This window comes from Conger conger, chromosome 11 (assembly GCF_963514075.1).
Source record: "Conger conger chromosome 11, fConCon1.1, whole genome shotgun sequence".
In the NCBI taxonomy this organism is placed as follows: domain Eukaryota; kingdom Metazoa; phylum Chordata; class Actinopteri; order Anguilliformes; family Congridae; genus Conger; species Conger conger.
Genome location: NC_083770.1, coordinates 29,023,621 through 29,042,019, shown reverse-complemented (window position 1 = coordinate 29,042,019; position 18,399 = coordinate 29,023,621). Strand labels below are relative to the sequence as shown.

General features: G+C 42.3%; 1 protein-coding gene across 1 annotated transcript; it reads left to right on the top strand.

The window, feature by feature from the left end:
• Positions 1–498: 498 nt before the first annotated feature.
• LOC133141175 (crk-like protein) lies at positions 499–9,174 on the top strand. Its single transcript, XM_061261608.1, has 3 exons — positions 499–1,797; positions 2,804–3,266; positions 7,117–9,174. Exons 1-3 carry the CDS (start codon positions 1,487–1,489, stop codon positions 7,249–7,251), a joined length of 909 nt encoding a protein of 302 aa, XP_061117592.1. The 5' UTR covers positions 499–1,486; the 3' UTR covers positions 7,252–9,174.
• Positions 9,175–18,399: the final 9,225 nt, after the last annotated feature.

Below are 18,399 nucleotides of genomic sequence, written 5' to 3'. Positions count from 1 at the left end.
CTCAACCATGATAGCACTGCTTTGACCAGTATTTCTGGCATGTTTCACAAATATGCTCTGATTGCGTGTTCAGTATCAGCATTAATCTTCAGCCAGAACAACACTTTTGTAGATGGTTTTGCCATCCCTGGTCCTTGTGTATTTTGATGAGCATGTTTTTCTGTAGCACACCAAGTACCACAATGAAGTACAGATAGACCATAGGGGTATATATCTTCTGCAGACCACCCACATGTTATAGTTACAGGGTATAGTATACCTTTTTGCAAGCACTGGTCTTTGTTGTAGCACGTGGAATTTCTGTCCACATTTCATCAATCCTCCGTTGGTTGGGTAATAAAATAGTTGATAATGCACCCAAAATATGTAACTATTAGCAATAAAGTGGACACCTTAAACCAGTTTAAATTGTCTGGTTCATGCAACGCCTGTTTAGCGTCACTGTACGTGCTGGAGTCTGGAGCGCGCGGACCCGCCCTCTATCCGCCATTTCTCAGTTTCAGACTTCGGTCTCCAGAGAGGAACTAAATATCAACAATGCGAGAGGCAGCTACAGAGATCCGTTAGCTTATGTCGTTTCGAGTCTTATAAAATAATGTGCGGATACAGATAAAGAGATAAAGGTTCTTAGTATCGCTTGGTTCTGCTGATATAGGCACAGCGGACACAAATCGTTATCTGCAGGATTCTTTTTTTGCTAGGACGTGTTGAAGGCCGCCATTTTTATTGGCTAGTTAGCTAGCTAGCTAACTACAGTATACAGGCGTCAAGTAATGTACGTTATAGCGAGAATTAACGAGACCTGTTCGTTTTACTACGATTAGTCAAGCGCATCAAAACTAGTTATGCTTCCCGTTATTCTGCCAACTAGCTTGCTAGCGTTGTAACTTGGCTATAAAGACATGAGTGCAGCTTATAGGAGTAGCTAGCTAGTTGGTTAGCTAGCTAGCTGGCTAACCTCACCACTTCTCTCGGAAGAGAGAAAGAAAAGGGAACACTGATTGGTAATGGTGAAACAAGGAATCCCAGTTATGCATTTAACTATCTTGCTAGTTTGGAAAAATCTCTGTCACTCCTTAAATGCAACATCAGCCAACTGGTCGGCTAGCTAGAATGTTCACAGTGGTCTTGCACTTGCTGTAGCTTTCTTTCTGTGAAACGCCAGATTGCACGCAAAGCTAACTGTTGGATAGCGAGTGGCTCGCTGAAGACGAAGACTTGCCTGTAGCTACATGCAAAATAGCCTTTTGGCTAGCTGTTCATTTAAGTATTTGATGTGAGTTGTTACTTTTTTGGATACATAACAGTTGCCTAGCTGAATCAAGCAAACAAACTATGCATGCACTACAGTAAAACGCTAACGTGAGACACCGCTGATATTTTCTACCACTAGCTAACTTTATCTGACGTTGACGTTATTTGCGGGCTAGCCATTTGTTTGCATCTCAGCATATTTAACTTAATCTTCACGTCTAAATCTACAACGATGTCATCCGCACGGTTCGATTCATCGGACAGAGCCAGCTGGTATTTCGGTCCTGTTTCTCGGCTGGAAGCTCAGAACAGATTGCAGGGACAGCGGCATGGCATGTTTCTAGTACGGGATTCTTCTACATGCCCTGGCGACTATGTCTTGTCGGTATCAGAAAACTCCAAAGTGTCCCACTATATTATTAATTCCTTGCCCACCAAGAGGTTCAAGATTGGCGATCAAGAGTTTGATCATCTTCCGGCTCTCTTGGAATTCTACAAAATCCATTACTTAGACACCACGACACTCATAGAGCCAGCTCCCAGGTAAGTGAATAAATGACACTGCCTTGCACATCGACTTCCTGACATTGCTTAACGATATTCTTCGGGTTTGGCATGTATTTGTAGTTATGCAGCTAGCGGTATTTACTTTGCAAATTAATCATGTAATGTCAGTTAAGAGCGGTTGTCTGTCTTTATATTGGACACTTGCTAATTAACGTTACTCGCGAGTGTTTAACAGTTAATGCTGTAAAGCATAATTTGACGTTTTGTTTAGCAGACCCTGCCGTGAACTCCGTTCATAGGCGTGAAAGCTGTGTACTCCATGACAGGAACTGCAGTAAATGGGTCCTTTAATGGGTTACCCACAGAATAATTGTATAGGCTCATGTCTTTTTGTATAATTATTTTATTAAATGTAAATTGGATGCTGGAATTGCCTGCTTAATATAATCAAGACAGTGTGCACCACTTTGTCTTAATTCTAGACTGATGTAATTTTCTGCCACTATTTACACACCCCTGGTAGTCGTGAACAGATTAAATGCATAATGCCAAGTAAACTGAGTGCACTGTTACAGATGTAAGATCATTTGCAAAGCTTGTACATTGTGCTTGTATGGTAATTACATAGCATGTGAAATTCAATGCTATATTTGAAGATGTCATAGGCAGTAAGCTGCGTCTTCTAGGCTCTTCCTTATCCAGAATTGTACCATTATATTGAGTCACTCTGTTAAAACCAAGTGAATTCAATTCTACTTTCAAACCATGTTTGCCAGACATCAACGCATTTAAGCAGCTAATATTCTTTAACATAGACCCGAGGGCTTTGGGATGAAGCGCCAAAGAACATTTATTCAGACCTTTATTAAAGATGTAAAAAATGTAACAGCATAACATTGCAGCATCAATATTAAAAACAATGCACTATTTGATGAAGTGCAGAGTGATAATCTTTCTCTGCCTGTGCTGAGAGAAGCACTTCCGCTTTTTGTTGTTTTTGCTAAAATGGGACTTCATCGGTACCTTTCACCGTGTGCCCCAGGTACCCGAACCCAGCGATTGGCAGCAGCAGCCCGGCCCCGATGATGGGGGGCCCGGAGGAGAACCTGGAATACGTGCGGACTCTGTACGACTTCACGGGCAGCGACGCCGAGGACCTCCCCTTCAAGAAGGGCGAGATCCTGATCATCCTGGAGAAGCCCGAGGAGCAGTGGTGGAGCGCCAAGAGCAAGGAGGGCCGCGTGGGCATGATCCCCGTGCCCTATGTGGAGAAGCTGGTGCGGCCGTCGCCCCACCAGTTCCAGGGCAACCGGAACTCCAACAGCTACGGGATCCCCGAGCCGGCCCACGCGTACGCTCAGCCCCAGACCCCCTCTCCTCTGCCCCCCGGCACACCCGGGGCCATCATCAATCCCCTGCCCTCCACTCAGAACGGACCTGTAATGGCCAAGGCCATCCAGAAACGCGTGCCCTGCGCCTATGACAAGACGGCCCTGGCGCTAGAGGTAGGGCTACTGTCGCTAGCCTCTTCTTCTTCTTTGGAATTTATGGCGAAATGATTACCAGCTTAGAGCTGCATACTGCCATTTTCTGTGCAGAAGCTGTGGACTAGAAAATATTGAGACAATACCGTACAGGTGAACCTTGTCACCTCTACTTGTTTTGCCTGTGCTGTATTCACTCAACTTGTCTTTGATAGTTTTTGTATACATTGCTCTTGACTTTTAAGGTGAAGTCTAGCAATAGTCCAATATCAGCAGGCTGCCAAATGTCTTTCTGCTTAGCCGCTGGCATAGATTTTGTTGATCGATGGTCTGTATTGATCGCCATGTAGGTGCAAAGGAGACGGCAGTCAGCGGTGGTGATGAAGTTTTCAGAATGTTTAATCTAAAATTGATTAGCTTAAACATCTCAATGATGCTCACTCTTAAGTATTAAAGCAGAAGGTCTGCAGTGTTCGTAAAAATGTTTTGTCATATAAGCATTTGAAAAGAAAAAAAGCGAGAAGAACTGTCAATAAGTCTTTCCCTGAATGTTCATTAAAACTGGCTCCTAGTAACACAGAATCGCTGGTAAAAACCTGAACCTGTTTACTTTCAACTGGGCTCACTGGTTGCGTTCAAGTGTTCTTCACTTGGTTGGTCAGTGAACAACTGATGTCCTTAACTTCTTAACTTTAAGAAAAAATAGCAAGTGTTGTTGCTGCTTCTTCTTTCGCAACAGCTGTGAATGCTTTCCACACCTTATTACAATGAATCCATCAAAGTATTGATACAACTGAAGTAACCGCACAACCACACCCAAGTTGTTAGGGCATTTCTCAGGTAAAATAGTGTAATGTTTTCAGCTGCAAAACTAAGATTGGCCAGACTTAGATATTTTTTGACCGAGGGTTATGTCATGTTTCATCTTGTCCTTTTTACCTAAAAATTGATCTCTGTGTCGAGCCGTCTCTAAATGCACAAATAAAGTAAAGGGCCGGGTTTGGTCACACCTGCTTCTGAAGTTGAGCAAGTGCGGATGATGTTTGTTGAGTGGTAATTTGCAGTGGTCTTGGACATCTCCTGCCTTGAGCAGCGTTTGCCTGAAAAACTGTCTGCTCTGCATACTGTTCTGTGCCAAAATGACATAGTGGAGCTGCATTCCTCTCCCCCCACTGCAGGCACTTTGTCAGACATACATCATTTTTCTGGTTATGCTGTAAACGCGCGTGGACCCGCTCGTGGTGCTGCTTCATGGAAATCTCAGGGCCGTCCCCAAAGCCTGTTTCAGCACACAGTGCGGCAGGTAGTTCCCCACCGCACGGCACAGTCATACCCATAAGCCAGGTCTGACTAAGCCCTGAGCATCTCTCCAGCCTGCTTAAAAGCACACAGTCACTCTGCTTTAAAGTCTTTAACTGCGTGGTGTGTGTTGTAAACCGCTTTAGAAACTGAAAGCAGTATGTTGCGAGGAGGCTGATGAGGATCTGAGATCTGAGGTATCTTAAAAGGTGAATGAATACACATTTAAAGGGGAACTTTTTTATTTTTCAACTTTCGCAAGCTGAAGTCTTGGTTAACAAGGCTTCCCAATTTGGGTAACGTGAACTTGAAAGGAGCAAGCTTAATTTGACAGCTTTTTCAAATGATGTCACCCAAAGTCTTTAATACCATCAAAACTAAATTGGCAGTGGAAATAGGTAGTGTGCAGCATGTTAAGTATAGTGCTTTGTGGAAAGACCATCATGTGTTAGAAAGGTGGCCAGTGGTATGTAGTTCATTTTCATCTGATTATGTTTTATCTCTTTTTTCTTCTTTGTATGACACCACAAGTCATATTAAATTATGGCCATGACTATGAAAAGAGGCAAGTTAGAATTTTGGCAAGGTTTTGAAAGTGGTCAAGGAAGCCATGCAATTTCGGTTATGTTGTAGTCATGGTGTGGTCCAGATTGATTAGGACCTACCATTGTTGAGTGAAGTCTGTTTGAGCAATAAAGCTAATCTGTATCGAAAGTGCTCCTCCATTTTACACTATTCCTTTGATCACTGCAGCATTTTTGGTGTCATGCTGCTGTTAACACTAAGCAGCTTTACTGCTTCTGTATTTGCTGTGACGGGAGAGTGGTGTTAAATTAATTGGTTGAAGTAGGAAGCAATGCCCTTGATATTTGTTGTAAAAGATACATGCTTCAGATGCTTAATGTTTGGAACAACTCGACATGTGTAATATGTAGTGGTATTCACAAGGTTGGTAACTTGGTAAAAACTTGGATATCTTCCTGTTGCCCATTGATGTGACTGAGGAGGTGGGGTAAGGATAGGGGCTGGAAAAGGAAAATGTGCTTGTAAATCCTGAACATATCGTACTGACGGGCACAATGACTGGTCCTCTGCTTCTGGACAGTGCCTCTCCACACAGTCTGCCATTATGAGCATGGCTTGGTACCTTACAACAGCAGGGGTCTGTGCTGAATGACTGAGGGATGGATGAAATCCAGAGGGCAATGCCTGTCTTTCACTGCTGGACTGTAGGGCTCTAATGCCAACCTACATGGCAAATGCATAAAATTAGACAAATGGCATGCCCTTCTGCATTTCAGCATATATATATATATATATATATATATATATATATAATATATTTTTTAATGTATATATTATATATATTATTATTATTTTTAACATTGACACAACTGTTCCAAAGGTCAGATGGCAAAGAAATGGTCTTAAAACTGTGAACATGTTTTTATTTATTTATAGCGCCATAGAGTTTGATTTTGAATTGCAAAGCATTGAGTGTGAATGTGCAAAAGGCGTAAAGGCACATTGTTACAAGAATAGCTTGCAGTGATGCATCGTGTCCCTTTGGGGAAATGCTGAAGGGCAAGCCATTTGACTCATTTTACAGCTGTATATGACCAAGGGCTTGTATACTAAATTATGTGAAAGCCAAAAATTTCAAATTCATTGGAACCTTCTTTTCAGCCTCTTGGATTTTGACAGCCACAGGGTATTGCTGCAGGCAGTGACATTGCAGAAAGAGCCTCGGGTGAAAAATGGGGAAATACTTTGAAAACATCTTTTGTTTTTCAATTACAATTGATGTCATACCCAAGAATGCGATCTGTCTCATCAGCACAGTTTTATGGAGGGGCTCTTCCATTTTGAGTCAAGCGGTCATTTTGTTCTCGCACTGTATAAGGTGTCAAACAAGGGCAATCATCTAAGTATTGGTTTAAGATGCAGCAATTATATTAATGGTTGAGACTTGAATGTTAGTCCTCACACTTTGATTTTACAATTCTCAAGGTGCAGCTTCATCCGTACTAGTGTCTAGGTTAATATTTGTTTCTGGGTTTTATAGCCATCATTTTCTTGACAATCCCTTAGCCTTTTCACTGATACTTTAATACGGCAGTGCTAGTGAGGTTCTTTGCACCGGGATGACCGTTCTCACGCCAACAGATGATACCAGATGAGACCAATTGCTCATACTGAATGAGTATTTTGGTGCCTTTCTGGATGGATGCATGTGTACATACAGCCCCAATAGATCTGTTCAATGATTCTTTTGGCACGCAAAAAGGGGATTTGGCTTTTGCTTGTTCTTAATCCAGGAATGAATACAGCGTTTAACTTTTATTGTATGGTCAGTCAAACTGCTGGGATTGCAAGCATGGTTTGGGAGGCATAACCTCTTATGCATGCATGGTCTGCTTCTATGTATTATTTCCAAATGCAGAAGGTTTAATGGAAAAAATCGGATTTGTAAAAGCTATCAATGCAATGTTATCTGTCAAAGGTACATTTTGGTGTATAGGCCTAGAGGCAGAATAGGTTTTCTCTAAAGTGCCCTGTGCTCTTTTTCCAGGTTGGTGACATGGTCAAAGTGACGCGGATGAACATTAGTGGCCAGTGGGAAGGGGAGGTGAACGGTCGGAGAGGGCTTTTCCCCTTCACTCACGTCAAAATAATCGACCCCCAGAACCCGGATGAGAACGAATGAGACCCAGCCTGGCTCCCTAACCCGCCCCGTCTCCAGTCTGAGGGCTGCCTCCATTCGTCCACCTGTCTTTGCTGGCCTCGCCCGCCCTCTCCCACACTGCATTGCTTCAGAGAACGTCTGGCCCGTGTACAGCCACTGAAACCGTCATAAGAGTCTTTCCAGCTCTACCTTCAAACAGCTGTTAGCCCCTCAACTGGCAACAGGAGTGACCTTACCTTATCTTACCTGCCCCTGTTTTGTCATCCCCTTCTTAACCTTTTGTGTTTGGACATTTGGCAGCCTCTTGCCATGCAGAAGAGCGTAATGTGCTGTCAATTCAAAGTGATGCCGAAGTCCTTTTATTTTCATGTTGTTTTTTGTTTTGTTTTACCGTTTTTAAAGCCACAATTAATTCTCCTATTCTTGTCTCTGGCCAGAAAGAGTCATAATGATGAGAAGACAAATCACTAACGAAGAGCAGAACTGGGACAACAAAGAGACGGACACATTTAGTCCAATTTAGTTTCGTTTTTTTTGTTTTGTTTTTTTTCTAACTCCCGACACCTTAAAACTTATTAAAATCAAGGCTGCTGCCCTTGTTTTGCTGAATTACATGAATTTTGAGTGTATCTATATGAATAATCTGAAAATGGCTGAGGTGCAAAAGGACAATGCAAGCTTAATGTGGAGCAGAGACTGACCCGTACAGAGAGCGGACCCAGCAGCGTGCCTTTCGGTGTAACTCTGGCCTCCAGATCTTGTGAGTGAAGATGGATAGGACACAGGAGACCACGCTAAATGCTACTTGTTCATAAGGGTTGCCGCATGCACCAGCTGCTTTAGGTGCTGTAAAACAGCTCACTGTAGGGCGTTCCTTGTGAATAGGAGCTCCGCAATTTGCAACTTAGCTTTCAGTGATGTTGCTGCCTTAGGAAGGGGACTTGTTATAACATTAGCTTAGTAGAGGTTATAGGTCCATCAGTAAAAGGGGGCTGTAGAAGAAATCTTACTGTATGTTGCCTGTGTCTCACTGACTGACTTGGAGGCACTGCCCATTTTGACGAGGCTCTTGTAACCAGGAAGAGTTTCAGGAGTGATCTCCACTCTTGCCCTCATGTTTTTAACCAGCTTTTCCTCGACTGTCACTGTACAAGGAAATTGGATGTGTTTGAATATATTTTAAGGTTTACCATGTAAAATCATGACAGAAAAATAAAGTATGTGTCTGGCAGGTTCACCCCCCTTTTGAAGCTTGACCTTAATGGATTTTCTGCTTTGTAGACTGTCACTAGATGCTCTCCCTAAGAAATAAAGCTGTACATGCTGCTCTCTATATAGTGATTTCTCCCTAACCTAGCCTTTTTTTGGTAGAATAGCAATGCAGTACAATTAGATTCGTCCAGAAAAAAAAATTATTTCTCTCCTTTAACAGTCAGCTGTCGAGTCACTTATCGACAGATAAGGACATTTCATAAAGGGATCGTGCTTGCTAGTGGACTCTGTGCATGATATCCTGATCTTGTGGTTTGTTCAAGATCGAAATGCTGCTTTGTCACCTCTAATCTCCTTTACTCTTTATTTCATATTTTTTAGTAAGTGGAATTGCTGTATCCTGACCCATAGTTCAGATACCCGTGCAGCCTCCTTTCTAAATTCTAAAGAAGCAATATCAATCCCTTGTCTCTAAGTGCTCTAAAATTGTCTGTTTAAATCAGGAGGTTGCCCAAATTCTGTATTCCTTTGTAACAGTATTACTGTGCTTTTTTCTGGTTTAGGAAGCCTACAGTGACCATTTGTTTGTTTTAATAAAAAAAAAGCAAAATTGTGCCTTTTATTTTCTTACGCCATTTATGTGTGTAATGCGTCACATGGTTAATATAATACCCGTGTTGGTAAAAACCCATCATGTACAGTGCAAGTAAATAAAAATTACCATCGACTTCTCGTATTTGTTTGTACATTTCTTACCACTTCGTTACTTTGTTTGATATTAAACTTTATGCACAAAAATACCTAATTCACAACCACTGTAATATGCTTTTAATTTTCTTCAGTGCTACTTCCTAGCTTTGCCCTGAAGGAGCAAGCAATTAGCGATTCTTTAATGAGATGCTATAAAAGGCGCCGATGAACTGATGCCCTTCGGAAGGGGAAAACTTCTCAAGGTTAGTCCATGTTCTTTTAAATTTTTCCGACAATGCATACATACCACTTTAGGCTGTGGTTTTGATTTCATTTTCTATCAATTCCATTCAACAAGATGTAGGCCTGCTTACCTGAGCATGTCTGGGTCGCGTCATGTCTTGCATTTCCTGACATGGAATCGAAACTATTTACTAATTCCAGGAACATAACGGTAACTTCCTTCATTCTGAATATATCCTCGTGTACACTACAATTATGTGACGACTTAAGCATTACAAGACGCTTGCTTTCGTTGCTCTGGACCAACTCGGCTACGAGCAGTCAACTGTGGTAAAATGAACACGGTAGTGTATTGAAGGACAAATTAATGCGTAGGGCTACGTGGTTTCTGTTTTGAGTCATGATAGACTAACACTAACACCCACCCAAGTGTAATAGCCTATATCACAAGACACAGGGCGAACGAAAGTTGGGAACTATTTCGTTTCGCCTAGCCTTTATTAGGCTAAGTCTAATAAGTCGGCAAATGCGAGCAAGATATTTTTCTCATTGTAAAGATCAATTGCAATTAAACAAAATAAATGCACGTGTGACATTTCCTTGTAGATCGTATTTTCACATGAACTCCCTTCAGTCGTCAAGTCTTCAGAGTGCTGTTGTAAAATATTGTAATGTAGGCTAAATTAAGACTAGATTAATGAACGATTAGAGAACGAAGTCTGTTCATTTTAAATTGATGGTGATCTCACATCTTGCCTTTCTTTCGTGCGTTCAGTTCACACCGGCAGCATGCCACCTAGTTGCTGCACTGAGTACACATATTAACTATGGGCCTAACAGTAGCATATAGGACCTAAGTTTCAGCAATTATTTCGCTAATTAAATTTAGGTAGCCTATTGGAGTTGTCATGGCGGCCGACTCTAAACGTGGTCCGTTTATGTAGTTGACCGCAAGAGGGCAAGCTGTCACTCAGCGGTTTTTGGATGCGGCGCAAGAACAACTGTATCGCTGTGCCTGGGTAAAAATGACCTTTTTATTCCCTCTCAGTGGCGTCATTCGGTCACTTTTTTGGAACATTAGTTTATTACGGTTTATTAACAGCAGTTGTTATGTTGATACTGATATCTATCTCCTCCCCCAAACACGTTTCCAATGCGTCTAAACTGGTGTCCTTGCTGTATGCTGCTAGTTTGCTAATGAACATCTCCATGGATGAAGTGGAAAGCTACCTAGGCTACAGAACACAGCTCTATAGTTTATAGTTGTTACTATATATAATAGATCTGCAGGCCAGCTGGTTAGCAAACCATCTTCGTCTCATCTGTCTTGTATACTAACCGTGTTTCCGAGCTGAGTTAAAATTATGCGTAGATTTTGTGCATCTATACCGACGATTATCTTCTAGAAACTGAACTGAATGTCACGATAGATAGCAAACTGTAGCAATGTTCATCTACATAGGCTAATGTAGTCCCACTGCAGAATCAGAGGAGTCACATTAAATCCCACAGCTAAGGGCATAAGCAAATGTTGCAGGTTTTCAGTTCATTTCCATTCCAGAATTCCAAGTCCAGAATCAGTGTTATCTATTTCTATATTGTCAATCCACTTATCCAGTCTTGTAGCCTGCATCACGATGCAGGTTTGCTGAGTTAGCTGGAAAACTAAACCTGGAACCCTAACAAATGGATTGGACCGAAGAAAAACAGCTGTTCCGGGCTCTAATCTGGACCCACTGTGTCCTGCCTTTGGGACAGGTGCTGGAGCAATGGTAGAATGGGGTGCAGTTTGGTCGCTAGTTAATTATTTCTGTTCTTTGAGTATGCCTCACCCCAAAGACCCCCAAGAAGTAGAATGAGGGCTTCCTAACCCCCTCTTCCTGTCTGGTCTGCAGCATTTCCTCACCATTTGGCCTTATTGAGCAGACTTTATGTAGGCAAAGGAAAGGGCTTGTCAATTAGCATTGTTTGGATGAGTCACTTTTCTATCTTCTTTAAGATTTTCTATAATCCTTTCATGGTGAAAATGTTATTTTATATTTACCCTGTTTGAAAATCAGAGTCTTGGGTTCCTTATGTCACTTAAATACAAGTACGTACTGTATATGTTGGCTTTCTATGGTTAGTTCTATTAATTTGTTTTACATTGTGCCTGTTTTATGGCACCTAAACAATCTCTGTAAATATTGCTATAATATTTTTGTACAATTATTCATATAACATTCTTTAAAAAATAAGGCAGAAAGCCGGCCAGACTCTATATTGGTCGGTTATCAAGTAATCAACTGTTTACATGCAACTTGCTTTATTTGAATATAAGCTAGACATTTATCTCCATTCTAATGGGAAAAGGCAGAAAAGTAGCTGGTGAGGGAAGGTTTACCTTACCTTAATTGCTGGATAAAATGACCACAAGCTCAGAAATGATGAATATACCCATGAAAAGCATGTCAGACACACACACAGACAGACACACACACACACACACACACACACACACACACACATCTACACTCTAGCCACACCCAATTCCTTCATACCTTGAAGCTTGTTAAAAGCTCTTTTTTCTTTTTTAACAGCACACAGCTTGGTCTGTTAGATTGGTGCCATTAAACAGCATGATCAATTCATTCTAACGGTGGTGGCTACCCTGGGACTAATTGAAATGAACCCCCTTTACTTAGTGTTTTCAGTTCCATCCGAAGGCACTGCAGGTCGATTCAGGCTTCTTTGCTGTCCATTATTAAGGCACTTTGAGGCTAATTTGGTGCAGTGTCTCTCCCTTGGAAAGGTTGGCAGCTTGCATGTTTATGCAGAATAGATAGCTGGCAATGAGCGCCGTGGGTGCTGTTGCACAAGTCGTGCATTTGTGATGCATTGCAGGCTTTTTCCTCCAAAATCTTTCAGGCATCTGTTTGTGTGGGCAGCCTATCTTCATTCTCGGAGGCACTGAAGTGCACAGAATGATGTTGTGGTTCCAGGCTTTTCCATTTCGATTCTGCTCATTTGGGTTTTCTCTCCTGGCTGACAGCTGAAGCTGATGCACTGATCATTTTCAGGCTCTGATTGCAGGCAGCAAATGGCTTCTAAGCTGAATTTTCTTTTTAAGTATTCAAAACTTCAGAAAAGAAAAATAAGACTTGTTCACACTGGATAGTGTTGTTGAAATCACTGATATCCCTTGTGTGTCTTTCTGTGTTTCAGGGGTAGGTACTGAATATTTCTTCATTAAGTTTTCATCTATTAATCTGAGTAATGCCCATTTCTGTTTTAGGGAAGTGTGTAAAACAAAGTAGAAGCACTCCTTGGAAGCAAAGCAAGGTCTTTCTGTCAGTTCAGGTGTAGGGGGTAAAATAACATTTCTGCAGAGGCTGTTGAAAGGAGTCCTGCTGACCATGTAGGGGGGAGGGGTGGTGATTAACCTCAGTTTCTTGCATCTCAGAACGGACACAATTTCACTGAGCTCTTGTCCATGCAGAAAAATCTGTTAAGTCCCACTCAACTGAGATGTTGTTATCCCTTGGCACTCTGGCACTGTCGCCCACAATAATTTGTTCCCCGACACTGCACCCTTGTCTTCAAAGCAGTGCCCTGTTCTTCCCAGCCAGTTCACCGCAATACCCTCCTGGCTAGCAGTTGGAACACTTTTTCATTAAACACGGTTTTCATTTTTAAATTAACTCAATGAAGTATTTACTGAGCATGCTGACTGTCTTCTTTTCTGTTGGACATTACTGTTAAAATGAGGCCACTGTGTATTGTTGCGGATATTTCTTCTGCATCTGGGTCAGATTTTGAAGTTGATGCCAGGATTAGAATTGGTCTCAAAAAGTAATTTGTTGAAAGTTTCCTTGGCCTTTCTGTCAACTTTGACCTCGTTCAGATGTGACTGTTGCAGCCAATTGACCTTCATTAGGGTAAGCATTCCATGTATTTGCTTCAGGTTGGAAGATCACAGAGGGATGCCTGTAGCTTATCAGTCCTGTTGTCAGGGAACTATCATCTCAAGATGGATGTTATTGGGGGCCAAGCAGCAAAGCTGCGTAGGCACAGAGTGTGTTTCTACGTTGTTATTATTATTCATCATCATCATCATTATCTTTTTGTTCTGGCTAGGGTGTCTATCGCAGCCCCGAGAGCCGTATGGTAAAAAGTTTTGAAATTTGGCACACTGATTGGGGACATACCCATGATTTTTTCACCAAGATTTCTGTATCCACCTTGAGCGCTCTAGCGCCACCAACAGGTAAAAGTTGGAGGTACATTAATGCATGTTTTGAGCCGTATGCCCGATTTTCAAAAATTAGGTACCGTTGGATTCCTTGGATCAAGCCGAGCTCAACGCACTGATTTGCACCATATTGGATTTTCCACCATATTGGATTTTCTGAAAAAGTCTGAAAAACATTTTCACAAGTCACAAAGTTTGCCCAATCTTCACCAAATTTGGCACAGATGATCTTCAGACCAAGCTTCACAAAAGTTATCGGATGGATTTTTCATTTTTAAATTTTCCATTTTCAGTACAGACAATCGAAATCAGTGCTAAAGCCATCAAACAGGAAGTGAGGGCATATCTCAGCAACACTTTAATGTGTTGATACCAAACTTGGTATATAGACTCAGGCCTCCTTCCTGAGGATGTCATTTGATCACTAGGAGGCACTGCAATAGGCAAAGACTGTCTCTGCTAATAACTGTTGATGTATTTTGCTTAAAAAAACTGATTCTTATGTATGCTGATACCTTGGTAAATCCCAAAGCTGAGACATGAAGGAATTGTTATCTTTTTGGTCTAATCGACTGTAAGACCCTTAGGATAAAAGCATCTACTTAATTACAATTACATTTTGTTCAGATTTTTCCCTTTTTCTCCCAATTTGGTAGCCAATTGTCCATCCATCCATCCATTATCTTAATCCGCTTATCCTGAACAGGGGATAGGAGCCTATCCCAGCATACATTGGGCAAAAGGCAGGAATACACCCTGGACAGGTCACCAGTCCATTGCAGGGCACACACACCATTCACTCACACACTCACACACTCAAACACTCATACCTATGGGCAATTTAGACTCTCCAATCAGCCTAACCTGCATGTCTTTGGACTGTGGGAGGAAACCGGAGTACCCGGAGGAAACCCACGCAGACACGGGGAGAACATGCAAACTCTGCACAGAGAGGCCCCGGCCGACGGGGATTCGAACCCAGGACCTCCTTGCTGTGAGGCTGTAGCCAATTGTACCCTATCTAATCCAATTAGTGTTAGCTGGGGATACACCGCCCACACCCTGTCCCTCAGCAGCCCGAAGGGATCTGGCGATCCAAGAACAACACGCCTTCCTCAAGCTGTCTCATGTCATGCTCGTGACCATGATTCCGAGGCGCCCGGGGTGCTGTTGTGTGCGGTGACCGGGCGGCCTGTAGCGTAGTGGTTAAGGTAAATGACTGGGACACGCAAGGTCAGTGGTTGTAATCCCGGTGTAGCCACAATAAGATCCGCACAGCCGTTGGGCCCTTGAGCAAGGCCCTTAACCCTGCATTGCTTCAGGGGAGAATTGTCTCCTGCTTAGTCTAATCAACTGTATGTCGCTCTGGATAAGAGCGTCTGCCAAATGCCAATAATGTAATGTAATGTAATGTGACCCGCTAATCCTGCCAAGTCCCTCCCTCCGGAGCAGCGAGCCAATTGTGCCGCTCCACGAGAGCCGGCCAAAATTGGCTTTTGACAATTACATTTTAACAAATGAAAATTCAAATACTGTCAGCATGTGATTTCAAATATTCTATTTGTAATCAAACATTCACATCAGGTTAATGTGTACATTCTCAGCTTTTATATTTTGGTTTCACCATGTGAAAATGACATGCATGTTATTATAGATAGAAAAATTGATTGACAGATAAATGGGGGTAATTTATGTTGTTCTTTCCGGGTACACTCCTCAGTAGCTACATAGGTTTCTTTAGTGCAGTACTGAGGCTGTTTTCAGTGCTGCTGCTCTGGTATGCTCTGGCATGTTCCTAGCTGTCCTGGGTCGTAGGCCATTCTCCGGTGAAAGGTGACCGCCGTCTTGTCTGTTTGTCCTGTCTGGACTGCAGCTCTTCAAACACAAACACAGGATACGGTACATTGGGGCTTGGAGGTGGGGGGATTGGAGTTGGTTTCTCTGAGACCTCTCTCCTCCCTTCATTGTACTTGGCCTGTCAACTACCCCCCCCCCCCCCCCCCCACAACAATTCCCACCATCCCCTCCCCCCTACTGTGCAACAGACTGCTGTTGAAATGGCCCTTTCGATAATGGAGGATAAGGCTGTGGTTTAGTGAGGATAGCCTCAGCACGTAATTTACACAGACAGATATCCTTAGCTCCTCGCTTCCCTGTCCCCATGTTCTCTCCCTGTTTATTCTTCAGCATTCATATTTCTGCTGCAGTGCTACAAGATTCCCTGGAAAATACCATTTAGAAAGTTGAAAAAGATTATTATCAAACTAGATTTGTATATTAGCCACTGAAATAATATATTTATTACCTTTATGATCAGTGGAAACTCCATTGAGACCTTGGGCTTTTAAATACTAAATTGAATGGGCAGCTAAAATAAATAAATAAATGTGTATAATGCAGAATTATATACAATGCAGATTGCAGAAAATGTAATTGAAAGAGTCTCTTAAAAGAATGGTCCCTTCAGTAAAGTCGTGAGGTAGGCTATTGGAACCAGGATGTCTAGCTCTAAAATATTGTCATTCCATGAAAGAGAAGCACAATTGCCAAATGCAGATTTGCCCCATTCAAACTCGTCACAAGGAACTTAAGGAATTAATCTACCATAAGAAAGTAATCTAACTTTCAAGCTTCATGGCTTTGTTTGAAATGAAGATTCATTCAGCCAAGACTCAGTGAGTACAAATATATCAGTATTAGTGTTCTGAGTTCAAATGTTAATGTTTTCCATTTTTAAAATAGTACTCAGATCATTTTGGTGCATCAGCCTGAGGTCCCTAGCTGATTTAAAGTGTTTGTAGGTATAGAAGGAGGGGTGCTTCCCATACTAAATAATAGCAGTTCACAGGACACAGATGAAATTAGAGATATTTGTCTCCCTGGGCTTGTGATTATTTCTTCTGGCCATAATGCTGAGAGATAATGAGGAGGGTTACAATAATGATTTATTTAACAATAAAAATTATTCATCATTTAATGGCACTTTCATATTAAACAAGACCACCCAATCTCCTTGCATGTTTGGATGGATTCCATCTTGCTTGCAGACAAAAGTCAAAACTGTCAACAAAGGCAACATCAATGGGTTTGCTGTAGACTTTCAACCATTGGTGCAATTGAACTTTACAACCATGTAAACCAACAACCGTGGAACCGAGGCCAGGTTACAGCCTGTTTTCACATGCTCTGAGAACTGTTGAGGTGATTGGATTTCACCTGTATCACATTGAGAAGCATAGTTCGGGTTTTAAATATATATATATTTGTTTGAGTTTTAGAATGTTTTCAGTTGAACCAGACAGTTTTTGGGTGAAATGACCTTCAGATGATGAGCTGGGCATGCTGTGACAGGTATTTGGGTGGACATTCAGGGGTTTGTGGTCAAAACAATTTTCACAGCAGCTTGCAGTCCCATTTCCTACTCCCCCATTGTGTCACTCAGCTGACATTGTATGACTGGCAAGCTTGGATTTGTCTCTGCCTTGTCTCTACCTACCATAATTTGCTGAGAAGTGGGTGGTACTCTCCAACTCTCCAACTCTGCACAAACTCTCCTGGATTTAGTTTTCATCTTAAAATCAGAAATTCTGACCCATATAGCCAGGTGAAGTAAGTCAACTGTGTAATACTGTGTTCTAATTGAACAACTAAGTGTAGAGAGGCTCTCCAGTTCCAGGTTTCAGACCCCTACTCTAACATAAGGATAGTTGGTCAGGCAAACAGATGGAGCAAAGTCCAATGAATCTCCAGCCATTTAATTAGCAGGGCTAATATGCAGATGAATATGCTGAACCTTCAAAAACAGTAACTAGATCTAAAAGCATCTGGCACAGGAATCCAATGTTTCTGTTCCATCTTAGCACCCCTTTACAGTGTTGTGCGTCCACTGGAGTGAAGTCTGCAGAGGGTGGGAGAGACAAGAGGAGGACTCGGTGCACTAATGCCCCAAAGAAAGGTCCTAATGAATTGAGAGGAGTAAACGTGGAAAGAGGCTTTGTCCCTGTGGGATGGCCCCCCGCCCTCTTGGCTGGCTTTTTACAGCGCTCATTATCGGCCCACATCTGTGAAGAGGGGCCATCAGGCCTGCTCTTCATTTGGCCCTGCGAAAAGCCCACCACTTTCACGCTGTTTAAGTGACTTTCAGTAGACCAGCGGTGGCTTTATGGCGCAGGTAATACGTCCAGCTGCTGTCCCTTCCCCCCCTGCCCAGAGGCACAATGGTAGGGGCCTGTAAGTGGGCCTTCAATGTGGGGGAACACCTGAGTGTGCCCTGCATTAGATCAACAATGGGAAAACACAAACAAACCTGGTTGTAAAGGCGTCTAGCCCCAGGCCCGTATGAGCCTCCATAGACCTCTACAGTCCAAACAGGACGGTCCACTTGGATTCAATGGCCGGGTCAAGGTCTTTGTTATGTAAATTGCTTCACAGGAAATGCTGGAGTGACTACATACAATGCACCTGAGTCACTTTCCCTGTCAAGTCTGCTTTCAATTTTTGTTTTTTTATTCCACAAGCTATGTAATCTGGATCTCCAAGTCCATGCTGGAAATAGACTACAATTATTTTTCCAGTTCCATGTGATGAAGTGGAACTGAATAATTACTTGACTAGACCCGCTCATATTACCGGCTTTTAGAATCAGTATTGAGTATTGTGTTGTAGCAACTGGAATTAACTTTCAATCTAATTCCACTGATTTGACCTTAAGTGGAATCAGTGCGTTCTGAAGCAATATGCCTTCACGGGACAGTTGTGCACATCAGCTAATCTGTCAGTAAGGAAGGCATTTC

Bases quoted from the DNA above. Each gene is read 5' to 3' on its own strand.
- LOC133141175 (XM_061261608.1), top strand. From the start codon at position 1,487: ATGTCATCCGCACGGTTCGATTCATCGGACAGAGCCAGCTGGTATTTC. The intron at 1,798-2,803 runs GTAAGTGAATAA...CGTGTGCCCCAG, and splicing joins CTCATAGAGCCAGCTCCCAG to GTACCCGAACCCAGCGATTG. The intron at 3,267-7,116 runs GTAGGGCTACTG...CTCTTTTTCCAG, and splicing joins AGACGGCCCTGGCGCTAGAG to GTTGGTGACATGGTCAAAGT.